Raw genomic sequence first — 24,279 nt, 5'->3', positions numbered from 1 at the left:
CCACCAGCCACTCCTCGGAAGGAAAGTTAGGCAATCTACTTCCATAGTGATAATGCCTCAGAAACCCAAGGAGGGGTCACTACAACTCAGGTCTGATTCGATGGCACATACCAACAATAAGTAAAGTTGAAGTTATAAGCATGCACTTTTAATACTCTGCATATTCCCTTGAAGGCTTGTTGGAATCACTTGGAGACCCTTACAAACTAATGCCTGGGTTTCAGACCGAGATTCCCACTTAATTAGAACACAACATCGGGGGTGGGCAGTGGGAGAAAGTGGTTCATCATAGATGAATATATTGTATGATTCCATTTGTTAAAAACATGCAAAATGGATAAAACTATTTTTTAAAAAACAACACAAGAATAATAAACCAAGCTCTGGGTAGCAGAAGGGAGGGAAATGAAATGGAAAGACACATAGTGGGGGAGCAAACACACTAACAATGTTCTGTTTCTTTAGTAGTGGGTATAGGTGAAGCCTTATACTATCTACACAGTTTTTATTATTTAACGTCTGTGCAATATTTAATAAAAGTAAATTAAGTATATAACTAATAGGCTTTTTTATGCCAAAAAGATCAATACTGCTTAGGCTTGCTAATAATAGGTTATCACTAAATATTATTTGTCTTCTCCCAGGAATGTAAATGGTTGTCTGGGAAAGAATGGCTAAGAAGAAATAGCAAGGATGCTTAACTTTAGTGTGATGCTCATTCTTGTCTGTTACCTTTAACTTTAGAACATTAGTTGAAATTTTGGTATCTTTTCTCACAAGCCAAATTCGAGGGTCAGTGTGGTATGCACAAACAATATTTACCTTACTGCCGAACAGTCCTTGTTTAAAATCCATCTCTGCCTCTTCCTGTGTGACTTTTGCTAAGTTTTTCTGTCTGACTCTAGTTTCCTTATCTAAAATAATAACAATAATTCATTCAACAAATATTTCTGGCTCACCTATCATGTGCTGGGGAATGTGCCAGGACTGTACAACAATGTGCAAGTGAGACACCGTTTCTGCCCTCGTGAAGGCAAGCTAGTTTCTACTTCAAAAGCTCCTGAAAGGAACTTGATGTAATGCCAGAAATATATTTTTCATTTAATAAATGTTATTTTTCTATCTTTTTCTCCTTGAATTATTTGTAACTAATAAACCCTGTGTAGTAGTCTAATAAGGACCTTTGGTTGCATAGTGCCTAAGGCATTTGACTGCTACCAAAAGGTTAGTGGTTCAAACCCACCAGCCACTCATGGAAGGAAGACTGGGCAATAAGCTTCTGTAAAGATTTACCACCTTTGAAACCCAAAGGGGGTCACGATGAGTTGGAATCAAGTTGATGGCAGTGAGTTTGGTTTTGGTGAGTGGTCTGATATTATGAAAAACACCAGTGAAATAGCATATATGAGAATGAAGTACTATACAAATATATAAAACCTGTGAAAGCTGGAACCTGAGTAGGTGGAAGAAAACCTGTCAGAGAAGGAAAACTCAAATACTTTTGATTAAGAGAGCAATAGAAAAATGGTAAAACCATACCCTGTCAAAAATGGAAAACTTTGTCAACTTGCAGCCTTCATACATCTCACTGTATTAGCTGACTTATTAACATACTATAAAAATGTTAGATATTATTATCAGTGTGATCCCATCATCAGGTTTGTAGTCTGAACCATCTAGAGGCATCTTCTGGTGGTATAGTGCCTAAGGCATTTGACTGCTAACCAGAAGGCTGGCAGTTCATACCACCAGCCACTCCTCGGAAGGAAGACTGGGGAATATACTTGCGTAGAGAAACTGCCTCGGAAACTCAAGGAGGGGTCTCTATGAGTTGGAACCGACACTGTAACGGAGGTGAGTTTTTTTTTTTTTGGTTTAGAGGCACCTTGGAAGACAGGCCTGGTGACCTGCTTCTGAAAGGTTGCAGCCTCAAGAACTCTAAGGAGCATTCACTCTGCACAAATGAAGTCACCATGACTGGAATGTATTCGATGTCAACCGGTAACAGCAACATCAAGTTAAACAGTGACATTTGAATCACATTAAAACTATTTTAAGATTATGAACAAAAAGATAATTAGATTCAGATTTCAGTTTTCCTGAAAATATTCCTAATGATTTGACTTAAAATGTATCCTTTTGACATCTGCAATTTGTTTTTAATATGGCCAGCTTTCAAATTCATATTATTTTGATGTCATTCATTATGGTAAAATTTTGTTCTTCCCATTTGGAAATAACTTGTAAATTCATTTTGCTAAAAGGCAAAGCAGAAATAACTCTGTAAGTCAAATAGCACTAGCATAGTACTTTTCACCAAAAAAGAGACTTAACATATTATTTATAGGATGAAAAAAATTAGTGCAATTTTAGTCCAGTTGTGTGGTTGAGATGGAAATAGATCATTTTAAGAATGTACTCCACTTGCTGGAAATCACGGGATGGTAGAAATAGCTCAGTTTGCTGGATGAAAGGCGCCATCAGGCTGTATCAACTCACAGTCAGAGATTCCCTCCCACCACCATGGTGCTAATTCCCAAGATCCTCACTTACAGTGGAAGCAGCAAAAACACAAGATGGGTGGGAGTACAAAAGCCTCAGGTCAGTTCTCTTCTCAGTGTCCTAGAGAACAGATTTGCCCCTCTTAATGTAATATGACATTTTCTTTTTTCTGCTTTAATTTTTTTTTTTTTTTTGGATAGAGAAGGTAATAGAGCAAATTGAAATTGGCAATAATTGAAAAGTTTGATAACATGCTCAGAACGGCGCTTCATAAGAAACAGCATCTTCACATATTGCTGGTAGAAATATAAACTGGTAAACCTATACAGAGAGCAATTTATCAATCAAAATATCAAATACACATCTCCTTTGGACTGATTCTAGAGCCCTAGCACTATATTCACTCATGCACAAAACTACTAGTATAACAATATTCAATGTGGCATTGTTTGCAAAAGAATTTTTCAAAAATTTATTGTGAAAGAATGGAAAGGTAGGTTAAATAAATAATTAAATAATTAAAATACACCCATCCATACACTGAACAGCATACATCTTTAAAAAAACAAGGTAGATTATTGAAAAGAGCTACTGATAAGAGAAATAAAAGCAGGTGCAGAACATAAATAATAATAAGCTATCATTTGTGTAATAAAGTAATACATGAAAAGATCTATCTTTGAATAAACATAGGCTATTTCTTGAAGAACAGTACATCAAATACATCAAAAGGTTTAAAATTTTCATTACATCAAAGGTTTGAAATTTTCATTATAAGTAATTCTAAAAAGAGTTTATTACAAAAAAAGGGTCATGTACCTTTACAGCTACACAAAAACCCAGATACCTGTTCATGAAAACTAAACCCAATATACTTCAATATAGTCTGGGGTTTTCCTAGGGTAATTATCTTCTTAGTACTTTATTTTGTAGCGATATGCTCAAAAGTTCCCCGGAAGTTTTGGAGTTGAGAGAATGTCCAGGGGCCAAAGAACATTTCCTCAGCTGCTGGTTTTTAAACCAGGACTCCAGCCAGTCACCAAGTCCTCTTGTTGCCTTGTTCATTAAAATTTTTCACATCCTTCTGCACATTCCTTTCCATTCACATTACCTGTACCTAATTTAGTGTGTTATCTCACACTTCACCTAATCTTAAAAAAAAGAAAGCAAACCCACTGCCATCAAGTCGATTGCAACTCACAGCCACCCCCATTGGGTTTCCAAAGCTGTAAATCTTTATGGAAACAGACTGCACCACTTTCTTCCTCTAGCAGCTGGTGGGTTCCAACCACTGACTTTTTAGTTAACAGCCAAATGCCTTAACCACTATACCACCAGAGCTTCTTTCCAGGAGTTATCTAATCTAGGAGTTACCAAACTGAACTCATTCCTTTTGTGTTCTCTTAGCCTGTTTTTGGTTATAAGGTTTATCATCCTAGACCATGGTTTCTTATTTTCTGCTCAAAAGCCTTTGATAAATCTTCAGTGCCTGAAGGAAGAATTCTAAGCCCTTTAGCCTGGCACTCAAAGACATTCCAATCTCATGCTTTCAATCTTATTTCCAAATATCTTCTTGAATCCCAGTGTTTTAACTTCAAATGCAGTGTTCCTTTGTAGCCAAACAGCAAAAGCCAGCTTGCTCCACCCAGTGCAAAGACCACGGCACTGAAGATAGATTTTCAATTCTAGTTCTAGATTCACTGTTGTTGTTATTATGTGCCCTCAAGTCGAGTTGTCTCCCACTCATAGCGACCTCTCCTTGGGTTTCCTAGGCAGTATCCCTATGGAAGTAGATTGCCCAGTCTTACTCCAAGGAGTGCTGATGGGTTTGAACCGCCAGCTTTCTGGTTAGCAGTCAAGTGCCTTAGGCACTAAGCCACCAGAGCTCCTAGCTGTAGGGTACTGAGAGGATCAGAGACAGTGTATGTAAAGGACATGGTGCATGACATATGAACTACAGGAACTCTTTCTATTATGGGTGTCCACAGAACGTTCCATCTGTTCTCATTTGAAAATTAATCAATTTACTTTATTCATTTTATTTCTACTTATTTATGTCATGCAGACAGAATTAGACTATAAATACTTTAGACAAGGGACTGTCTAATAATTATTTTTTCCCTGTCAATGCCCTGTAAGGGGTTCTGCACACTCATTTTCACCCCTTTACAAACAAAGTACTAAAGTTAGAATTAATTAAACAAATATTTTTCAGGTACTGTACACTGAAAATATAGTGATAGCAGATATTATCTTCATCTTCACAGATCTTCCAAGTGTGGAGAAGATCAACATGAGGCCAAAATAACTCTTAAATGGCAGTAGTATGACATATTAAAGTGTTGAAAGAAAATAATTTATTAACCAAGAACTCTATGTCTGGCAAAACTATACTTCTATACTTCCAAAATGATGGAGAAAATCAGATATTCCCAGATGAACAAAAGATTAGGGAGTTCATTGCTTAGGGGAAAATATGCTATAGGGAGTTGCAGTAGCTAAAGTTATGTGTATACTTGGCTGGGCCTGTTTTTGAGTGGCTGAGCACTGGATGTAGTTATTCCCCATGATGAGACTGGTCATCAGCTCCACGGTGCAATCTGCTGTAAGCAGCTGAGGAGCTGCTTTAGGGATGTGGTTTGCTTCCAGTATAAGAAGCAGCAGCTTTGAGAAAGGCCTCTGAGCCTTTTTGGCACACTTGGATCCTGTATGTAGCCTAATCTTTATTGAGCAGCCTGCCATGTTTGTTGCCTGCTCATCTTGGGACTATTTCTGGACTTCTACTAGTGGCCTGCTGTGTTATTTAATAATCTTGGGACTGTGCCATTTTATCTGTTGACATTGGGTTTGTCACCCTTACCAGGCAGCAGCTGCCTGAGTTAAGAGAACCCTCTAGTTTCAGTGGACTGGGAGTAAGAGGCACAGCTGAAGGCCAAGGTCAAGGGGCCTTCACCCAAACCCTAGAGCTGGCACTTTGAACTTGGACTTCTAGCCTTCTAAACTGTAAGAGAATAAACTCTTGTCTGTTAAAGCCACACATCTGTGTTATGTCTGTTATAGCAAAAAGGAGTCCTCCAGGCAGAGATGAAAGGACACTAGACAGCAACTTGAAGCCATAAGAAGAAATAAGAAACACTGGTAAAGGTAACCACATAGGTAAGTATATGAGACAGTAGTATTGTATTTTTGGTCTGTAACTACTACTTCTTTCCTATATAAAAGACAAATGCACAAAATAATAATTTTAAATCTGTGTTAATGGGCACACAATGTATAAAGATATAACTTGTAACAATAACAGCATAAAGGAAAGAATAGCCTCTTTAATAAATGGGGCTGGGACAACTGGATATCCCCTTGACAAAGAATAAAATTGGATTTTTACCTCACACCACATACAAAAATTAACTAGAATGAACATCAATGTTTGAACTAAAACTATAAAACTCTCAGAAGAAAACATAAGAGTAATTCTTCTTGACTTTGGATTTGGCAATCATTTCCAAGATATGATACCAAATATATAAGCAACAAAAGAAAAAAATCAGGAATTTCATAAACCTTAAAAACATTTTTGCATTAAAGGATACTATTATAAGAGTGAAGACAAGCCTCGGAATGGGAAAAATATTTGCAAACATTTTCTGATAAGGATTTAGCATCCAGAATACATATGAACAGCTCCTACAACTCAGTAAAGAGAAAAACCCAAATAGACAATGAATTTGAATAGAGTTCTTCAAAGACAATATACAAATGGCATCTGAAAAGATGTTGAACATCATTAGTCATTAAGGAAATGCAAATCAAAACCAGAATGAGTTATCACTTTATACTCACTAGGATGGCTATAATCTAAGTTAAGTGCTGGCAAAGTTGTGGAGAAATTGGAATCTCTGTACATTGCTGGTGAGAATGTAAAGTGGTATACACCCACTGTGGAAAAGTTTCATGATTCCTCAGTAAGTTGAACACAAAATAACCATAACAAGTTGCTGTCAAGTCGATTTCAACTCATAGTGACACTGTGTGTCAGAGAAGAACTCTGCTCCATAGGGCTTTCAATGGCTGATTTTTTTTTTTTTTTTTTTTAAGTGGACTACCTGGTCTTTTCTTCCAAGGTATCTTGGAGTGGACTCAAATCTCCCACCTTTTTTTGCAGCCAAGAGCATTAACATCTGCACCACTCAGGGACTTCAAAATGACCATGTTCTTTTGTTGTTAAGTGCCATTCTCATTGGTTCTAAGTCATAGCAACCCTCTGTACAACAGAGCAGAACAATGCCCAGTCATGCACCATCCTCACAATTGTTGCTATTCTTGAGCTCATCACTGCAGCTACTATACCAATCTATCTCCTCGAGGGTCTCCCTTTTTTTTTGCTAGCCCTCTACTTTACCTAGCATTATATCCTTCCAGGGACTGTTCCATTCTGTAATAACCATTATTGTTGTTACTGTTAGGTGCCATCAAGTCACCTCTGACTCACAGCAATCTTGTGTACAAAAGAACAAAATGCTGCCTGGTCCTGTGCCAGCTTCACAATCCCTGCTATACCTGAGCTCATCATCACTGCAGCCACTGTGTCAATCCACTTTGTTGAGGGCCTTACCCTTTTTTGTTGACCCTCCACTTTACCAAGCATGATCTCTCTCTCCAGAGAATGGTCCCTTCTGACAACATGACCAAAGTAGGTGAGACAAAGTCTGGCCATTCTCGCTTCCAAGGAGCACTCTGGCTGCACTTCTTCCAGGACAGATTTGTTCTTTTAGCAGTCCATGGTACCTTCAGTACTCTTTGCCAACACCACAACTCAAAAGCATCAACTCTTGTTTGGTCTTCCTTATGCATTGTCCAGCTCTCACACGCATATGAGGTGATTAAAAACACTGTGTCTTGGGTTAGGTGCACCTTAGTCTTCAAGGAGACATCTTTGCTCTTCAGCACTTGAAAGAGGTCTTTTGCAGCAGATTTGCCCAATGTAATAGTCTTCTGATGTCTTGACTGCTGCTTCCATTGGTGTTGATTATAGAATCAAGTAATATGAAGTCTTTGACAACTTCAATCTATTCTCCATTTATTGTGATGCTGCTTACTGGCCCAGTGGTGAGGATTTTTGTTTTCTTTAGGTTGAGGTATAATCCACACTGCAGACTGTAGTTTTGAATCTTCATCAGTAAGTGCTTCAAGTCATCCTCACTTTCAGTAAGCAAAGTGTGCTGTCTGCATATCACAGGTTGTTAATGATTCTTCCTCCAATTCTGATGCCATGCTCTTCTTCATATAGTCCAGTTTCTCAGATTATTTGCTCAGCATACAGATAGAGTAAGTATGGTGAAAGGATACAACCTTGAGACACTCCCTTTCTGATTTTAAACGATCCTATCATTCTGTTTTAACAATAGCCTCTTGTTCTATATACACATTCCTCATGAGCACAATTAAATGTTCTGGAATTTCCATTCTTCTCAATGTTATCCATAATCTGTTAGGATCCACACAATCTAATGCTTTTGCATAGTCAATAAAACACAAGTAAACATCCTTCTGTTTTCTTTGCTTTCAACCAAGATCCATGTGACATCAGCAATGATATCCCTCATTCCACATCTTCTTCTGAATCCAGCTTGCATTTCTGGAAGCTTCCTGTCAATATACTGCTGCAAACATCTTTGAATTACCTTCAGTAAGATTTTACTTACATGTGACATTGATATTGTTCAATAATTTCCACATTCTGTGGGATCACCTTTCTTGGAATGGGTACAAATATGGATCTTTTCCAGTCAGTTGGCTAGGTAGCTGCCTTCCAAATCTCTTGGCATAGCCAAATGAGTGCCTCCAACATGGCATTCATCTGCAAAAAATCTCAGTGGGTATATATCAATTCCTGGAGCCTTGTTTATCACCAATTCCTTCACTGTAGCTACGACTTCTTCCTTCAATACCATTGGTTCTTGATCATATGCCACCTGATGAAATGGATGAACATTGACCAATTCTTTTTGGTACAGTGACTCTGTGTATTCCTTCCATCTTCTTTTGAAGTTTCCTGCATCATTCAATATATTGCTCACAGAATCTTTCCATATAGCAACTTGAGGCTTAAATTTTTTCTTCAGTTCTTTCAGCTTGAGAAATTCCGAGTGTGTTCTTCCCTTTTGATTTTCTAACTCTAGGTCTTTGTACATTTCATTATAATAATGGACATGGACTTTGACTTCTGGAGCTGCCCTTTGAACTCTTCTGTTTAGCTCTTATCTTGTCAGTTCCTCCATTTAGTTTAGCTACTCTCTATTCAAGGGTAAGTTTCAGAGTCTCTTCTGACATCCATTTTGGTCTTTTCTTCCTTTCCTGTGCTTTTAATGACCTTTTGCTTTCTTCATGGATGATGTTCTTGATGTCACCCCCACAATTCCTCTGGTTTTCAGTCACTGATGTTCAGTGTATCAAATATATTCTTCAGATGGTCTCTAAATTCAGGAGGGATATAATCAAAGTCATATTTTGGCTCTCGTGGACTTGTTTTAATTGTCTTCAGCTTGAACTTGAAGTTGTGTATAAGGCATTCATGGCCTGTTCCACAATCAACTCCAGGCCTTGTTATGGCTGAAGATATTGAGCTTCTCCATGTCCTGTTGCCCCAGATATAGTCTCAGTATGATTCCTGTGTACTCCATTTGGTGATTTCCACATTTATAGCTGTTGTTTGTGTTGTTCAAAAAAGGTATTTGCAATGAATAGGTCATTGTTCTTGCAAAATTCTATCATGCAATCTCCAGCATTATTTCTATCACCAAGGCCATATTTTCCAACTACTGGTGATTCTTCTTAGTTTCCAAGTTTCACATTCCAATCACCAGTGATAATAAGCACATCTTGATTGGATGTTTGGTCAATTTCAGATAGCAGAAGTTAGTAAAAATCTTCAATTTCCTCACTTTTGGCTTTGGTGGTTGGTGTGTAAATTTGAATAACAGTAGTATTAACTGGTCTTCTTTGCAGGCATATGGACATTATCCTATCATTGACAGCATTGTACTTTAGGATAGATCTTGATATATTCTTTGTGATGATAAATGCCATGTCATTACTCTTTAATTTGGCATTCCTAGCATAGTAGATTATATGATTGTCTGATTCAAAATGGCCCAAACCAGTCCATTTCAGCTCACTAATGCTTAGAATAGCGATCTTTACGTATTCCATTTCTTTTCTGACAACTTCCAATTTTCCTAGATTCATACTTCAAATATTCCATGTTCCGATTATTAATAGATGTTTGCAGATGCTTCTTCTCATCTTGAGATGTGCCACATCAGCCAATGGAGGTCCTGAAAGCTCTACTCTATCCACATCATTAAGGTCGACTCTATTCTGAAGAGGCAGCTCTTCCCCAGTCACACTCTGAGTGCCCTCCGACCTGACGGGCTCATCCTCTGGCACTATACTGGTCAATGTTTCAAGGTTATTCATAAAGTTTTCCATGCTATTCATAAGGTTTTCACTGGCCAATTGTTTGAGAAGTGTATGGCCCTTTTCTTCTTCTCAGTCTGTCTTAGTCTGGAAGATCCGCTGAAACTTGTCCATCATGGGTAACCCTTCTGGCATTTGAAACATCAGTAGCATAGCCTCTACCCTCACAGCAACATGCAAGCTACCATAGTACGGCAAACTGATAGAAAAGTACATCTCCTTTAGTTGTTCCAAACTGCTCCTCTCACTTCCTCCTCCAGCTGCTCCAACACTCACCTGCTTTGCCCGGCTTGCTTACCCGGCCTGCCCCAGGTACTCCAATAACTGCCTGCCCCACCAGCTCATTTACCCAGCCTGCCCCAGATATTCTAACACCCGCCTGCCATATGACCCAGCAGTTCCACTCCTAAGCATATACTTGATAGAACTGAAAACAAGTATTTAACAAAATCTTGTACATGAAAGTTCACAGCAGCTTTACTCACAGCCATAAGGTAGAAAAAGACTAATCACCATCAGTGGATAAATGGATAAAGGGTGGTTTATTTATAAAATGGAATGTTATTCAACCACAGGAAGGAATGTGGTACTGGCACATTCTACAACATTGTTGCTATTGTTGTTATGTGCTGTCAAGTCAAACCCGAATCATAGTGACTCCTCCTTGGGTTTCCAAGGCAGTATCACTTCGGAAGTAGATTGCCCCATCTTTCTTCTGAGGAGTGGCTGGTGGGTTTGAACCGCCAGCTTCCTGGTTAGCAGTCAAGTGCCTAGGCACTACCCTACCAAAGATGAACTTGAAAACATGCTAAACTAAAGAACCGGACATAAAAGGTCACATATTTCATGATTCCATTTACATGTCATATCCAGAATAGGCAAATCTATAGACACAGAAAGCAGATTAGTAGTTGCCAGAGGCAGGATGGATAGGAGGATATGGAGTGACTACTTAATGAATATGGTGTTTCCATTTGCGATGAAAAAATTCTGGACTAGATAGTGGTGGTGATTGTACTTACTGCACTGAACTGTATACTTTAAAACAGCAAATGTTATGTTTGTATAATTTACCACAATAAAAAGAACAAAAACTTGAATACACATTTCTCCAAAGAAGAAATACAAACAGCCAAAAAGTATATCAAAAGAAACTCAACATCATTAGTTACTGTTGTTGTTAGACACCGTCAAGTCAGCTCTGACTCATAGTGACCCTATGGACAACAGAACAAAACACTGCCCCGTCCTGTGCCATCCTCACAATTCCTGCTGTGCTTGCGCCCATTGTTGCAGCCACTGTGTCAATCCATCCTGTTGAGAGTCTTCCCCTTTTTCACTGACTGTCTACTTTACCAACCATGATATCATTCTCCAGGGAATGGTCCCTTCTGACGACATCACCTACTGAAGTAGGTGTGATGAAGTCTGGCCATTCTTGCTTCCAAGGAACATGATGGCTGCACTTCTTCCAGGGCAGATTTGTTCATTCTTCTGGTAGTCCATGCTATTTTTAGTATTCTCTGCCTACACTGCAACTCAAAAGGCACCAACTCTTCTTTGGTCTTCCTTATTCGTTGTCCAGTTTTCACATTCATATGAAGTGACTGACAATACCATGGCTTGGGTTAAGCACACCTTAGTCTTCAAAGTGATATCGTTGCTTCTTAACACTTTTAAAGAAGTCTTCTGCAGCAGATTTGGCAGTGCACATCACCTACAAATGGTAACATTGCAACCTCAGATGTATAACATGAAGCAGTTTCACCTTATTTCCCATCAATTTCTTTTTTAAATTAAATTAAATTTTCTATTGTTCTCCAAGCCATGGTATTTTCAATTGCCTCATATGCATGTAAAAGCTTTTGGAAAACAAATAAGGAAGACTGAAGAAGTGTTGATGCCTTTGAATTGTAGTGTTGGCGATGAATACTGAAAATACCATGGACGGCCAGAAAAACTAACAAATCTGTTCTGGAAGAAGGGCAGCCAGAATGCTCCTTGAAGTGAGAATGGCCAGGCTTCTCATCTACTTTGGTCATGCTGTCAGAAGGGACCACTCCCCGGAGAAGGATATCATGTTTGGTAAAGTAGAGGGTCACTGAGGAAGGGGAAGAACCTCAACGAGATGGGTTCACACAGTGGCTACAATGATGGGCTCAAGCACACATTGTGAGGCTGGCGCAGGACCAGGCAGTGTTTCACTCTGCTGTACAGAGTCACTATGAGTCATAGCCAACTCAAAGGCACCTAACCATAACACTGTTGTAAAAAATATGTATCACATTTGCCAACATTCACCATTTAATGACACCAGTTACATCGATCATGTTGTATGTACATACATTCCTCATCAACATCCACTGCCAAATTTTCCACCATCATAAACAGAAATGCAATGCTTACTCAACTATGTTTTCCTCTTTCCCCCTCCCTCCCATCCCTGGTAATCACTAACAAACTTCTTTGTATATCTCTTATTCTTGCTCTAATTTCTTTTATCTGCTAAGATTCAAACTAGTTGCTCCAGAATCTTGAAGACCAAACACTGTTTTGAGAATTCAGCTAGAGCACTAAGAGAGGAAAACTATACAAACAAGGAAGATTGTACAATAAATAACATCAAGAGTGAAGAAAAGCTTGTTCCTTCATCAGTCCCTGCCAACTCACCAGCTTTACAGGTTACAGTGTATCTTTATATCAGCTACAGCTTTATATCCCTCACATCATTTAGCACAGCATCTCAAACATAGATAGTACCAAATGTCTGCTAAATAAGAAATGAATGGCTTGACTGTAGCTTCCTACATATGTATTCAGTAGTCTCCAAATCTGAACAAATATGGAAGTGGAGCTGGGGAAAAGAAAACTACAATGATGGGGCATGCATTCACTTCTCAACAGTGTTAGTTTAGAAGTGCATGTTCTTTACTGTGCTTTTCAAGGTTTTCTCCCTTCTGCCGCCAAACCTCAGTGTGTACCAGGCAACCTTATCTTTAAATATTTACTAATACCTCACTGCTATCAGAGCAAAAAAGAAACCATGAAGAAATGCAAGAATTTAAATATTAAAGTTCACCTTCTCCTAAAAGTGGGGTGTAAAGATTCAAATTCCTGCAGCTACAGGCAGGAGGAAATCAACACAAAGAATCTTGGAAATACAGAGGTGTATAAGGTAGGAATAAGCAGAACACTGCTTTTAGAGGCTAGAAAGTTGGCCAAGGCAGAAAACAAGTCTTGGTACTGGGACTTTAAAAAGCAACAAAGATAGCAAGTCATAATACCAAAAGCCACAGACTGCTGAAACCTGATCTAGACTCTGCCTGCATTAGTCTAGGATCAATGAATTCAAGAGCATCTCTGTCTGGCACTCCAAATAGGCAAGTCTTAATTCCACTGCATAAAAATCCTCTTGCTTGCTCTGAAATAATATAAACACAGAGCACTTCTCATTTGCTTAGCTTCAGAAATACATTTTTCCCTTTTCCTATTTATTCATATTTAGCTTATAACTTCCTTTGGGTTTGCTTAGAGACCAAAACATACATAATGTAATCACTCAGACCTGCTTATGGTACTTTACTGGTAGCAAAACTTAATTTATGATTCTGGGGACTACTTAGTTTGTTTTCTATTACTTGTTTAATTTTGTATCCCTTTAATAATTCCCTTTTTATTTATAAAAACTCCTTTAAATCATGTGTTCCTTCCCTATCATTTATTTTTTTAATATTCACTGGTTAAGATTAAGGGATTATAAAATGTCTTTAAGGTGGCTGTGCAAGTTAAGGTTGTGTGTCAACTTGGCGGGGTCTGGTTTTGAGTGGTTGGGCAGCTGGGTGGAGTTACTCCACATGATGAGACTGGTAATCAACTCCATGGTGGAACCTGCAGTGAGCAGCTAAGTTTCTAGCTTAGGGATGTGGTCTGCTAACAGTATATAAGCAGAAGCTTTGAGAAAGGTCTCTGAGCTTTTTGGCTTGCTTGGACCCTACATGTAGCTGAGTCTTCATTCAGCAGCCTGCCATGTTTCCTGCCAATCTTGGAGCTGTCTCTGGATTTAAACTAGTGGCATGCTATGCTGTTTGGTAATCTTGGGACTATGCCATTTTATTTGTCAACCTTGGGTTTGTCAGCCTCAGTAGCCAGAAGCTGCCTGAGTTAAGGGAAGACTCCAGTTTCAGTGGAGGTGTGTGTTTGTACATAAGCAGCCTCAGCATCTACTTTTTTTTTTTCTGTCACTGTTGTAAATATATCTATTATATAACTTTTGCCAATTCAATTTTTTATAAATTTACACCTTGTTGTCAGCAATTGTAATAACTCCTTAAGCAACTGTACTCTAAATTGATGTGATTTTTTCCATCATTGTTAACTACCCACTTCCCTCCCTTGCTCTTGCCCCAGTTACCACTTTCATCTCTATATGTTTGTCTTTTCTTGTCTTTTTATGAAAGTTAAGGTCAAATAATATTTGTTCTTTTGTGATTAGTTTATTTTGCTCCGCGTAATGTCTTCAATCTCCATCTATACTGTAGCATATATCAAGACTTCATTTCTCTTATTGTACCTATACACCACATTTTGTTTATTTATTCAATTGTTGATGGACATTCAGGCTGTTTCCATCTTTTGGCTACTGTGAATTGTACTGCAATGAATAATGGTGTACAAGTCTCTTTGGGAATCTCTGCTTTCAAGTCTTTTTCTGCATGTGGAAATCCAATTTTCCCAGCATAATTTATTGAAAAGACTCTACTCTCCTCATTGAATGGACTTAGTACTCTCATCTAAAATCAACTGACCATAGATGTTTATTATTTCTGGACTCTCAATTCTATTTCATTGGTCTACGTGTCTATTGTTACATCAGCATCAAGGTGTTCTGATTACTGTAAACTGTATATATGTTTTAAAATCAGGAAGTGTGATTCTTCCTACTTTGTTCTTATCTTTCACCACAGTTTTATCTATTCAGTAGTTCAGTCTTCCCATATGAAGCTGAGGATTGTTTTTTCTATTTCTATAAAAGAAGGCTATTAGAATTTTGATCAGGATCACACTGACTCTATTGTAGTAATGATATTGTAACAATATTATGTTTTTTTATTTTTTATTATCTTTTAAAATATGACTTATGGTCTAAAAATATTAACTAGGGGTTGAATTTACACAAAAGCTATCTTAGGGTCTTGATTAATCTCTTCAAATTCCTCTAGTTTACCAATTCATAGCGACATGATAAGAAAAGCAAATGGAGTACTGAATTAAAAATCCACTCCTTTTGGTCACAGTTTAATTAATACAGCTGGTAGAACAGAAAATTAGAACAGTTTGAATTTTTTATATATGTTTTGTAAGGATTACTAATAACAGTTTCAGGTGCTGGTCATGGTCTTTTGTCCATACAACTTTTATAAAATTTAAAGCAAACCCTCATATGAAAATATCAAATAGCAACATGTCCCCCAAGATTGAAACCATAACTTACTTCAACTTGAAAAAGTTCTCCAGCCCCTTCACAGTCATTAGATGTTATTATTGGCGTATGAATATGCACAAAGCCACTGTCCTAGAAAGATAAAAAAAACCACCCTTTTCAGTATATCCAATTAACCACATCCAGCTGCCCAACCACTCAACCAGGCCCAGCCAAGTTGACACACAAATTTAACCACCACACTGCCCCATAGGGTTTTCTTGTCTTTATGGAAGCAATTCCAAGAACATAAACTTTACTTGACTGTACTAATAAAATTGCACTAAGAGAATTCTGAAACAAACCCATTACTAAGCTTCAAAATATGAGTACTAAAAGATCAGTTAAGTGTTTATGAGTACTAAAAGATCAGTTAAGTGTTTACTGTGCGCATCAGCACGTAGAATTTCAAATCAAAAAGAAACTTAGACAATAACTACTTCAACTTCCTCATTTCAAAAATAGGGAAATTGAGGCCCAGAGAGATTTAATGACTTGCCAAAGTCACACAGCTAGTCAGCAGTAGAGCCAGGATTCAGGCTCTCTCTTTATCTTCTCACTTGTGTAATATACTGGTGGTGATTTACAAATAGAAGACATACATACACACACAGACATGGTTCTTCGTTCTTACTAGGACAACAAGATATTCAGTCTCTCATGTAACAGACACACACACTCTCTTAAGGTACAGAGCCTAAAGCATAATGATGTTGCCCATGTTGCTAAGAGAATACAATGTGATCAATATGAAGTTCCATTATTTTGGAATGAGATCCTCAATTGTAACGAACCATCAAATTGGAGAAAAATTAAACAGAAAGTGAAAAAGGCAGAGATAATTTGTGAGAAGTTTCTGTCATTAAATTGATGGAATAGTGCACTGCAGAGAAACCCCCTTTGCCTGGAGAAAAATGAGTGGCAAATCCATCCATTACTGAGGCGCCCAATAGCAGCCCTTCCGCTCAAAAGTCTGAGACTGTTTCCATTAGTGAACCACAAAAGGCTATTGCTAGTAGGACTGAAATAATCCAGTAACTTCAAAGTTATGTTTCTGTCATTTTGACTATGGATGTAGGCAAAAGGTTACATTCAGTGCCGCAGGGTGAAGGTGGAGGTAGATAAAGTGAATTTATACTGCAAAGGCAGAATACCAGGTGCTGTGGAAGTGATTCTGAATGTAATGCAAAACTTTGGCCTTGAAATCTATACAATAAATTCATATATACACATCTATTCTCTGCCAGGTTATGCCTTTCACTAGTGGAATGTAAAATGTCCTTGGGTATTACTAGGGACCTCCTGAATGTGTCCTGTCCATCCTAAAAAGGTTGAATTCAAGTACTCTGGCTACAGAACAAAGTAGTCAGTCAACAACAGGCCATATGATATAGACTGATTAAATATTCAAGATATAAATTAAGAGTCTCAGAAAGTATTCAAATACATATTTAATCCGAGAGCAACTGTGCCTAGAGGTGATACTCAGAGCACATTATAGAGGACCAATGAAACATAATCAATAACATTACTACATAAAATTTTTATCTCCTAGGAGCCAAAAATTATGGACATGAATCATTTATTCCACATGAAATGCAGGCAACTAACTATGAGCATGAGTGCAGTAAACAAAGAAAGGAAGTGAAAAATCCAAAGGAAATGAGCGGGGGAGGGAAAGGAGGACAGAGAGGAGAAAATTTAACCGGTAAAAATAATGCCACAAGAAATAACACTATATGCCTTATGAAATTATATGGGATATATGTGTATATATATTTATATATATAAATCACACAAATAGTGGGAATTATTTTTAATACTTAAAATTAATTCTAAATCTTTCAAAAGAAGTAAGCAACATTTTAAGCCTTAATACTGCTAACAGGGTTCATCAAAGTCCCTCAACATTATCAAAATATACAAAAGAGATTATAAAAGAAGAATAATAAGCAGTAAAGACAAAGTTCAAAAAAAGAGAAAGTGAGTAGGGAGATAACAAAATGAAAAGTAAGTAAACAGCAGGGACAGGTGGGGTACCCTCAGCAGCTACCTCAAATGGGTTGTAAGAATCAACTATTCATTATTATATCACAGCAAAGGGGTTCCTAATTAGAGCTATGAAGGCCAAAGAAGGGGCTAAAAATAAAAACAAACACTTCTATCCAATTTTTCAGACCCCACTCACTACCTCTAAATGTGTAAATACTTCAATATACATCATAGAACCAGATATTTTATAAGGCTTCTGAGTATCTGAAAGTTAAAAAATTCATGTACTAAGGCCTATGCACATCACTCAAGAGGGAATGAATTGAAGCTATATTTTTCTTTCACACACAACCCAATTATCATCATTTGATCAGAAGCAACAAGAAAGAAGCTCAAGAAATGCTAGCTACAGGCACCAGGAAGAGACAAAATAAATCCATGAAAAACAGTTATTACAGGAACTCAAAGGCACAGCATCTGGGGTCACTCACCTGAAGGGGCAAAAAATCCAGAACTGTGATAGGCTCTGAGGGCACTGCCATGCAGAAACGGACAATACCTGATATAGTGAGAATCTCAAGTCAATAAGACAAGGCAAACTCTTTGTATTGGCTGAATTTGGGAAGACCAGGAAGTATATAATACATTTAAGGAACACGTCAACTGAAATTTAAACAAAATTAATGACTAAAGAAATAAATCCTTAGTCATCTGAGAAACTCACTCTTCTAAATGACTCATTTCTTGAAAATTCTACATTGTCAAGTTGTATTTAGTACATACCAAATGGGTCAATTTTATGAGCAAACTAAGTTATCTAAAAAAAAATTCTTTTGACAATCAAATTGAAAAATAACAGAAGATCCATAAAGTACCCTAACCAAAAAGTATGGTTTAAATTTCCATTTTTCCTCACATTTCTGTATTTTTATAGATGTATTTGAAATGTATGGAAATCTTACATATAAAGTCTTCGTTATCTTTTTGGGAACCTAAAATAACAAGTCAAAAGAAAAGAGTACCAAATACTTTGGCTTTTGCTGGGTGCCACTGAGTCTATTCCCATGAGACAGAACTGCCTGTTTCAGTTACTTAGTGTGGCTCGGACAGAAATATACCACAAATGGGACGGCTTGAACAAACAGGAATTTACTCTCTTACAGTTTTAGAGGCTTTAAGTCCAAATTCAAAGTGCCAGGCTCTAGGGGCTGGGTGAAAGCCCCTTAACCTTGGGCTTCAGCTCTGCCTCCTGCTCCCAGCCCACTAAAGCTGGAGGCTTTTCTTCACTCAGACAGCTGCCGGCTGCTGCGGCTGACAAACCCAAGGTTGACAAGTAAAAAGGCACAGTCCCAATGTTACCAAACAACATGGCAGGCCACTAATTCAAGTCCAGATAAAGTCTCAAGATCAGCAGGGCACGGCAGGCTGTTGAACAATGACTTGGCCACATACAGTGTTCAAGCATGCCAAAAGGCTAGAGACCATTCCCAAAGCTGTTTCTTATATATGGCAAGACCACATCCCTAAAGCAGATACTCAGCTGCTCCAATAGATTACACGATGGAGTTAATCAGCAATCTTACCATGGGGAATAACTACATCCAGCTGCCTAACCACTCAACCAGGCCCAGCCAAGTTGACACACAAATTTAACCACCACACTGCCCCACAGAGTTTTCTTGTCTTTATGGAAGCAGATAGATCACTAGGTCTTTCTCCTTCAGAGCCTCTGAGTGGTTATAAACCACCAACCTTTCAATAAGCAGCAGAGCATTTAACTATTGCTCCACCAGGGCTCTTTACCAAAATAATATGTAACATAATTATTATTTAATATGTCTTATAGTACTGCTGGGAGCTCTGGTAGCATAGTGGCTAAGGTACTTGACTGCTAACCAGAAGGCTGGCGGTTCAAACCCACCAGCCACTCCTCGGAAGGAAGGTTGGGCAATCCTGCTTCTGTAGTGATACTGCCTTGGAAACCCAAGGAGGGGTCGCTATGAGTCAGGGCTGACTCGATGGCACATAACAACAACAACAACATAGTACTGTTAAGGAGCTCTGGTGGCATAGTGCCTAAGGCATCTGACTGCTAACCAGAAGGCTGGAGGTTCAAACCCATCAGCCACTCCTTGGAAGGAAGGTTGGGCAATTTCCTTCTGTAGTGATACTGCCTCGGAAACCCAAGGAGGGGTCGCTATGAGTGAGATGTGACTTGATGGCAGTGAGTTTGGTTTGGTTTATAGTACTCCTAAAAGAGCTCTGGTAGTACAGTGCTTAAGGCATCATGACTGCTAATCAGAAGGCTGGGTGTTCAAACTGACCAGCCATTCCGTGAAAGCAAGACTCGGCAATCTACTTCTGTAAATATTTACCGCCTTGGAAACCCAATGGGTGTCATTATGAGTCGGAATCGACTTGATGGCAGTGGGTTTGTTTTTTTATTTTTATTTATATATATATAGTATTCCTAAAGAAGCTCTGGTAGCAGAGTGCCAAAGGGATTTGACTGCTAACCACAAGGTTGGTGGTTCAAACCCACCAGCCACTCAATGGCAATCTACTTCTGTAAAGATTTACTGCCCAAAAACCCAATGGGGGTCTCTATGAGTTGGAATCAACTCAATGGCAGTGGGTTTGGTTTTTCATTTGATGTAGTCATTAAAACATTTGGCTGCCAATCAAAACGGCTGGCTGTTCAAACTCACCAGCCACTCTGTAGGAGAAAGATGAGGCAGTCTGCTTCTGTAAAGATTTGCAGCTTTGGAAACCCTATGGAGCAGTTCTATTCTGTCTTACAGGGTGTTACTATGAGTTGGAATCAACTTGATGGCATTGCGTTTAGGTTAATAGTACTCTACTGACTCTTTAAACAATTCAGTCTTGAATGTCACACATATGGGTGGGTAACATCACAGACTGAGGTACCAAGATTCTATTTTCAGCATTTTACAATTAAAAAATATGTTTGTAGCACCTGAAAAATGCCTACCTTTTTAATTACCCTATCATCAACAGTGTTAAATGCAAGTTATTTTCAACCACTTAAAATGTTTTTTAATTTTTACTTTATTTTACATATTTTTATGACTTTGGTTTTTTTAGTTTGTTCTTCCTCTTTTTCACATGTTTGTAAAAGTTTCAAGCAATAAATGTATAAAGAAGGCAGAAATCAATGGATTGCCAATGCCACCACCTAGTGGCCAAACAACCACTTGTCTGTCAGTTTGTCTCACTGTGGTAGTTCGTGTGTTGCAGCGATGCTGGAAGCTATGCCATGACAAATACCATCAGGGTCACCCATGGTGGACAGGTTTCAGCAGAGCTTCCAGTCAAAGACAACTAGGAAGAAGGACCTGGTGATCTACGAAGACTGGCCAGCGAACACCTATGAATAGCAGTGGGACACTGGTAAGTGCTGGAAGATGGGCCCCTTAGGCTGGCAGTCACTCCAGATATGACTGGGGAAGAGTTGCCTACTCAAAGTAGAGTTGACTTTAATGACGGAGATGGAGTAAAGCTTTTGGGAATTTCATATGCTGATGTGGCATGACTCAAATGAGAAGAAAGAGCTATAAACATCCATTGTTGTTATGTGCTGTCAAGTTGGACCCGACTCATAGCGAGCGATCCCTCCTTGAGTTTCTGAGGTGGTATCACTACAGAAGTAGATTGCCCAACCTTCTTTCCGAGGAGCGGCTGGTTGGTTTGAACCATAAGCCTTCTAGTTAGCAGTTAAATGCCTTAGGCACAACGCTACCAAAGCTCCTAAACATCCATTAGTCATCAGAATGTGGAATGTATGAAGTATGAATTTAGGCAGATTGAAGTTGTCAAAAATGAAATGGAACACTTGAAGATAGATATGCTAGGCATTAGTGAGCTGAAATGGATGGTATTGGCCATTTTGAATTGGACTATGCTGGAAATAACAAATGAAAGAGGACTGTCATTACACTTATCAACAAAAAAGAAAATTTCAAGATCTATCCTGAAGTACAATGCTGTCAGTGATAGGATAATAGCCATATGTCTACAAGGAAAACCAGTTGATATGACTATTATTCAAAATTATGTTGTTGTTACGTGTCATCGAGTTGGACCCAACTCATAGTACCAATCATTAATGCCAATGATGAAGACACTGAAGATTTTTACCAACTTCTGTGGTCTGAAATTGATAGAAAATGAAATCAAGACACATTGATAATTAGTGGTGATTGGAATGAGAAAGCTGGAAACAAAGAAGGATCAGCAGCTGGAAAATATGGCCTTGGTGACAGATACTATGCTGGAGATAGCATGACAGAAGTTTGCAAAACCAACAATTTATTCATTGCAAATACCTTTTTTTGACAACATAAATGATGACTCCAGTTGTAAGGTGGTTAAAACATTTGGCTGCTAACCAAAAGGCAGTTAAAACTCATCAGCTGCCCACAGGAGAAAGATGAGGCAATCTGCTTCTGTACAGATTTACTGCCTTGGAAACCCTACGAGGTAGTTCTACTCTGTTCTGCAGCATGACTGTGAGTTGGAATTGAGTTGATGGCAGTGGGTTTGGTTTTGGTTATACACACGGACCTTGCTGGATGGAACATACATGAATTAAATTCACTACGTCAGTGGAAAGAAACTAAGGAGAAGCTCAATATCATCAGTTATAAGGCCAGGGGTTGACTCTGGAACATACCATCAATTGCTCATATGCAAATTTAAGTTGAAGCTAAAGACAAATCAAAGAAGTCTACAAGAGCCAAACTATGACCTTTAGTATATTCCATCTGAATTTAGAGACCATCTCAAGAAGATTTGATGCACAGAACACTAATGACTGAAGACCAGAGAAGTTGTGGATGGTATCAATGATATCATGTCAGAAGATGTCAGAAGAAACTTGCTCTTGAACAGAGATTAGCTAAAGTGAATGGAAGAAATGCTGAAGTAAAAGAGCTGTATAAAAACTTTTCAAAGGGCAACTTGAGAAGACAAAGTAAAGGATCACAATGAAATGTGCAAAGATTTGGTGTTAAAAAAATAAAAAAGGAAGAACACTGGGCATTTCTCAAGCTGAAAGAACTGAAGAAAAAACTCAAGCCTCAAGTTGCAATACTGAAAGATTATTCGGCAAAATATTAAACGGACACAGGAAGCATTAAGAGAATACGTAAGGAATACACAGTCACTGTACCAAAAAGAACTGACCGACATTCAACCATTTCAGGAGGTAGTAAATGGTCAAGATGGTTTTGGAGGAAGAAGTCTAAACTACAGGGAAGGCACCGGTGAAAAACAAGGCTCCAGGAATTGACAGTATACCAATTGAGATGTTTCAATAATAAATGGATGCAATGGTGGAAGGGCTCATTCATCTCTCCCAAGAAATTTGCAAAAGAGCTATCTGGCCAATCAATTGGAAGAGATCCATATTTGTGCCCATTTCAAAGAAAGTGATCCAGTAGAATGTGGAAATTATTGAACAATATTATTACTAGGTTTAGTAAAAATTAGCTGAAGATAATTCACAGTTGCAGCAGTACAGCAACAGGGAACTGCCAGAAATTCAAACCAGACAGAAGAGAACGTGGAACAAGGGTTATCACTGCTGATGTCAGATGGATCACAGCTGAAAGCAGAGAATACGAGAAAGATGTTTACCAGTTTTATTGACTATACAAAGGCACTTGATTGTGTGGATCATAAATTATGGACAACATAGAGAAGAATGGGAATTCTAGAACACTTAATTGTGCTTATGCAGAATTTGTATATAGATCAAGAGGCTGTCCTTCAATCACAGCAAGGGAATAATATTTTTCAATCTGTATGTGCAGTAAACAATCCGTCAAGGTGGACAACATAAAGAATGTGGCACCAGGATTTGAGGAAGACTTATCAACACCCTGTGATATGCAGACGACAGAACCTTGCTTGCTGAAAGTGAAGAGGACTTGAAGCACTGACAGAGGAAGATCAAAGACCACAGCCTTCAGTAGACTGCACTGGGAAAATCTGCTATGTAAAACCTGTTTAAAGTATAAAAAACAAAGATACTACTTTAATGACTAACTTCGGCCTGACCCACAACATGGTATTTTCAGTCACCTCATAGGCATGCAAAAGCTGGACAATGAATAAGGAAGACTGAAGAACTGACGCCTTTGAATTACCATGTTGGTGAAGAATACTGACTATACTGAGGACTGCCAGAAGAACAAACACTTTTATCTTTGAAGAAATACAGCAAGAATGCTCCTTAGAAACAAGAGTGGTGAGAGCTTGTATTATGTACTTTGGACATGTTATCAGGAGGGACCAGCCCCTGGAAAAGGATACCATGCTTGGTAAAGTAGAGGGACACAGAAAAAGAGGATGAACCTCAAGGAAGATGGATTGACATAGTAGCTCCAACAATGGGCTCAGCAACGATTGTGAGAATGTTCTGTTGTACACAGGGTGTCTATGGGTTGGAACTGACTCGATGGCACCTAGCAACATCCACCAGTGGCCAAAAATCTGTAAAACTGTTTCAGAATTATAACAGGTCTATTTTATTAGCTGTTGAAGTTACGTGAGAAGAAAAATTATTTTTAGATATGAACATATTTTGTTTGTGTGGTTTAATCACTATTGCAAAGCCATATGGAAGCTGCGTAAGAAAGTTTATGAGAGCATGTATAAATGGATCTGTTCAAAGTATAATAGGTTGACATTGTATAATATGATTTATATTTCCTTTGTTTATTCAAAAGTAAATGCCTGAAAGCCACGGTGTTCTTTAGCTGTTCCATCAAAAATTAACTGTGAAGGAGCTTTTTAAAGAGCAAGAA

At 38.3% G+C, this 24,279-nt stretch overlaps 1 protein-coding gene across 1 annotated transcript in view; it reads right to left on the bottom strand.

The window, feature by feature from the left end:
• NARS2 (asparaginyl-tRNA synthetase 2, mitochondrial) overlaps window positions 1-24,279 on the bottom strand; it is a 207,447-nt gene that overhangs the window by 145,435 nt on the left and 37,733 nt on the right. Inside the window, exons 3-4 of the mRNA XM_007940890.2 lie at window positions 17,941-18,008; window positions 15,470-15,550 (exon numbers count right to left, since the gene is read on the bottom strand). Coding sequence (XP_007939081.2) covers window positions 15,470-15,550; window positions 17,941-18,008 — 149 coding nt within the window. The remainder of the gene's footprint in view (window positions 1-15,469; window positions 15,551-17,940; window positions 18,009-24,279) is intronic.

Source organism: Orycteropus afer, unplaced genomic scaffold (genome assembly GCF_000298275.1).
Source record: "Orycteropus afer afer isolate SDZICR_OR568_19922 unplaced genomic scaffold, OryAfe1.0 scaffold00074, whole genome shotgun sequence".
Taxonomy (NCBI): Eukaryota; Metazoa; Chordata; class Mammalia; order Tubulidentata; family Orycteropodidae; genus Orycteropus; species Orycteropus afer.
The sequence above is the reverse complement of the archived record's forward strand: the minus strand, read 5'-3'. Positions and strand labels throughout refer to the sequence as shown.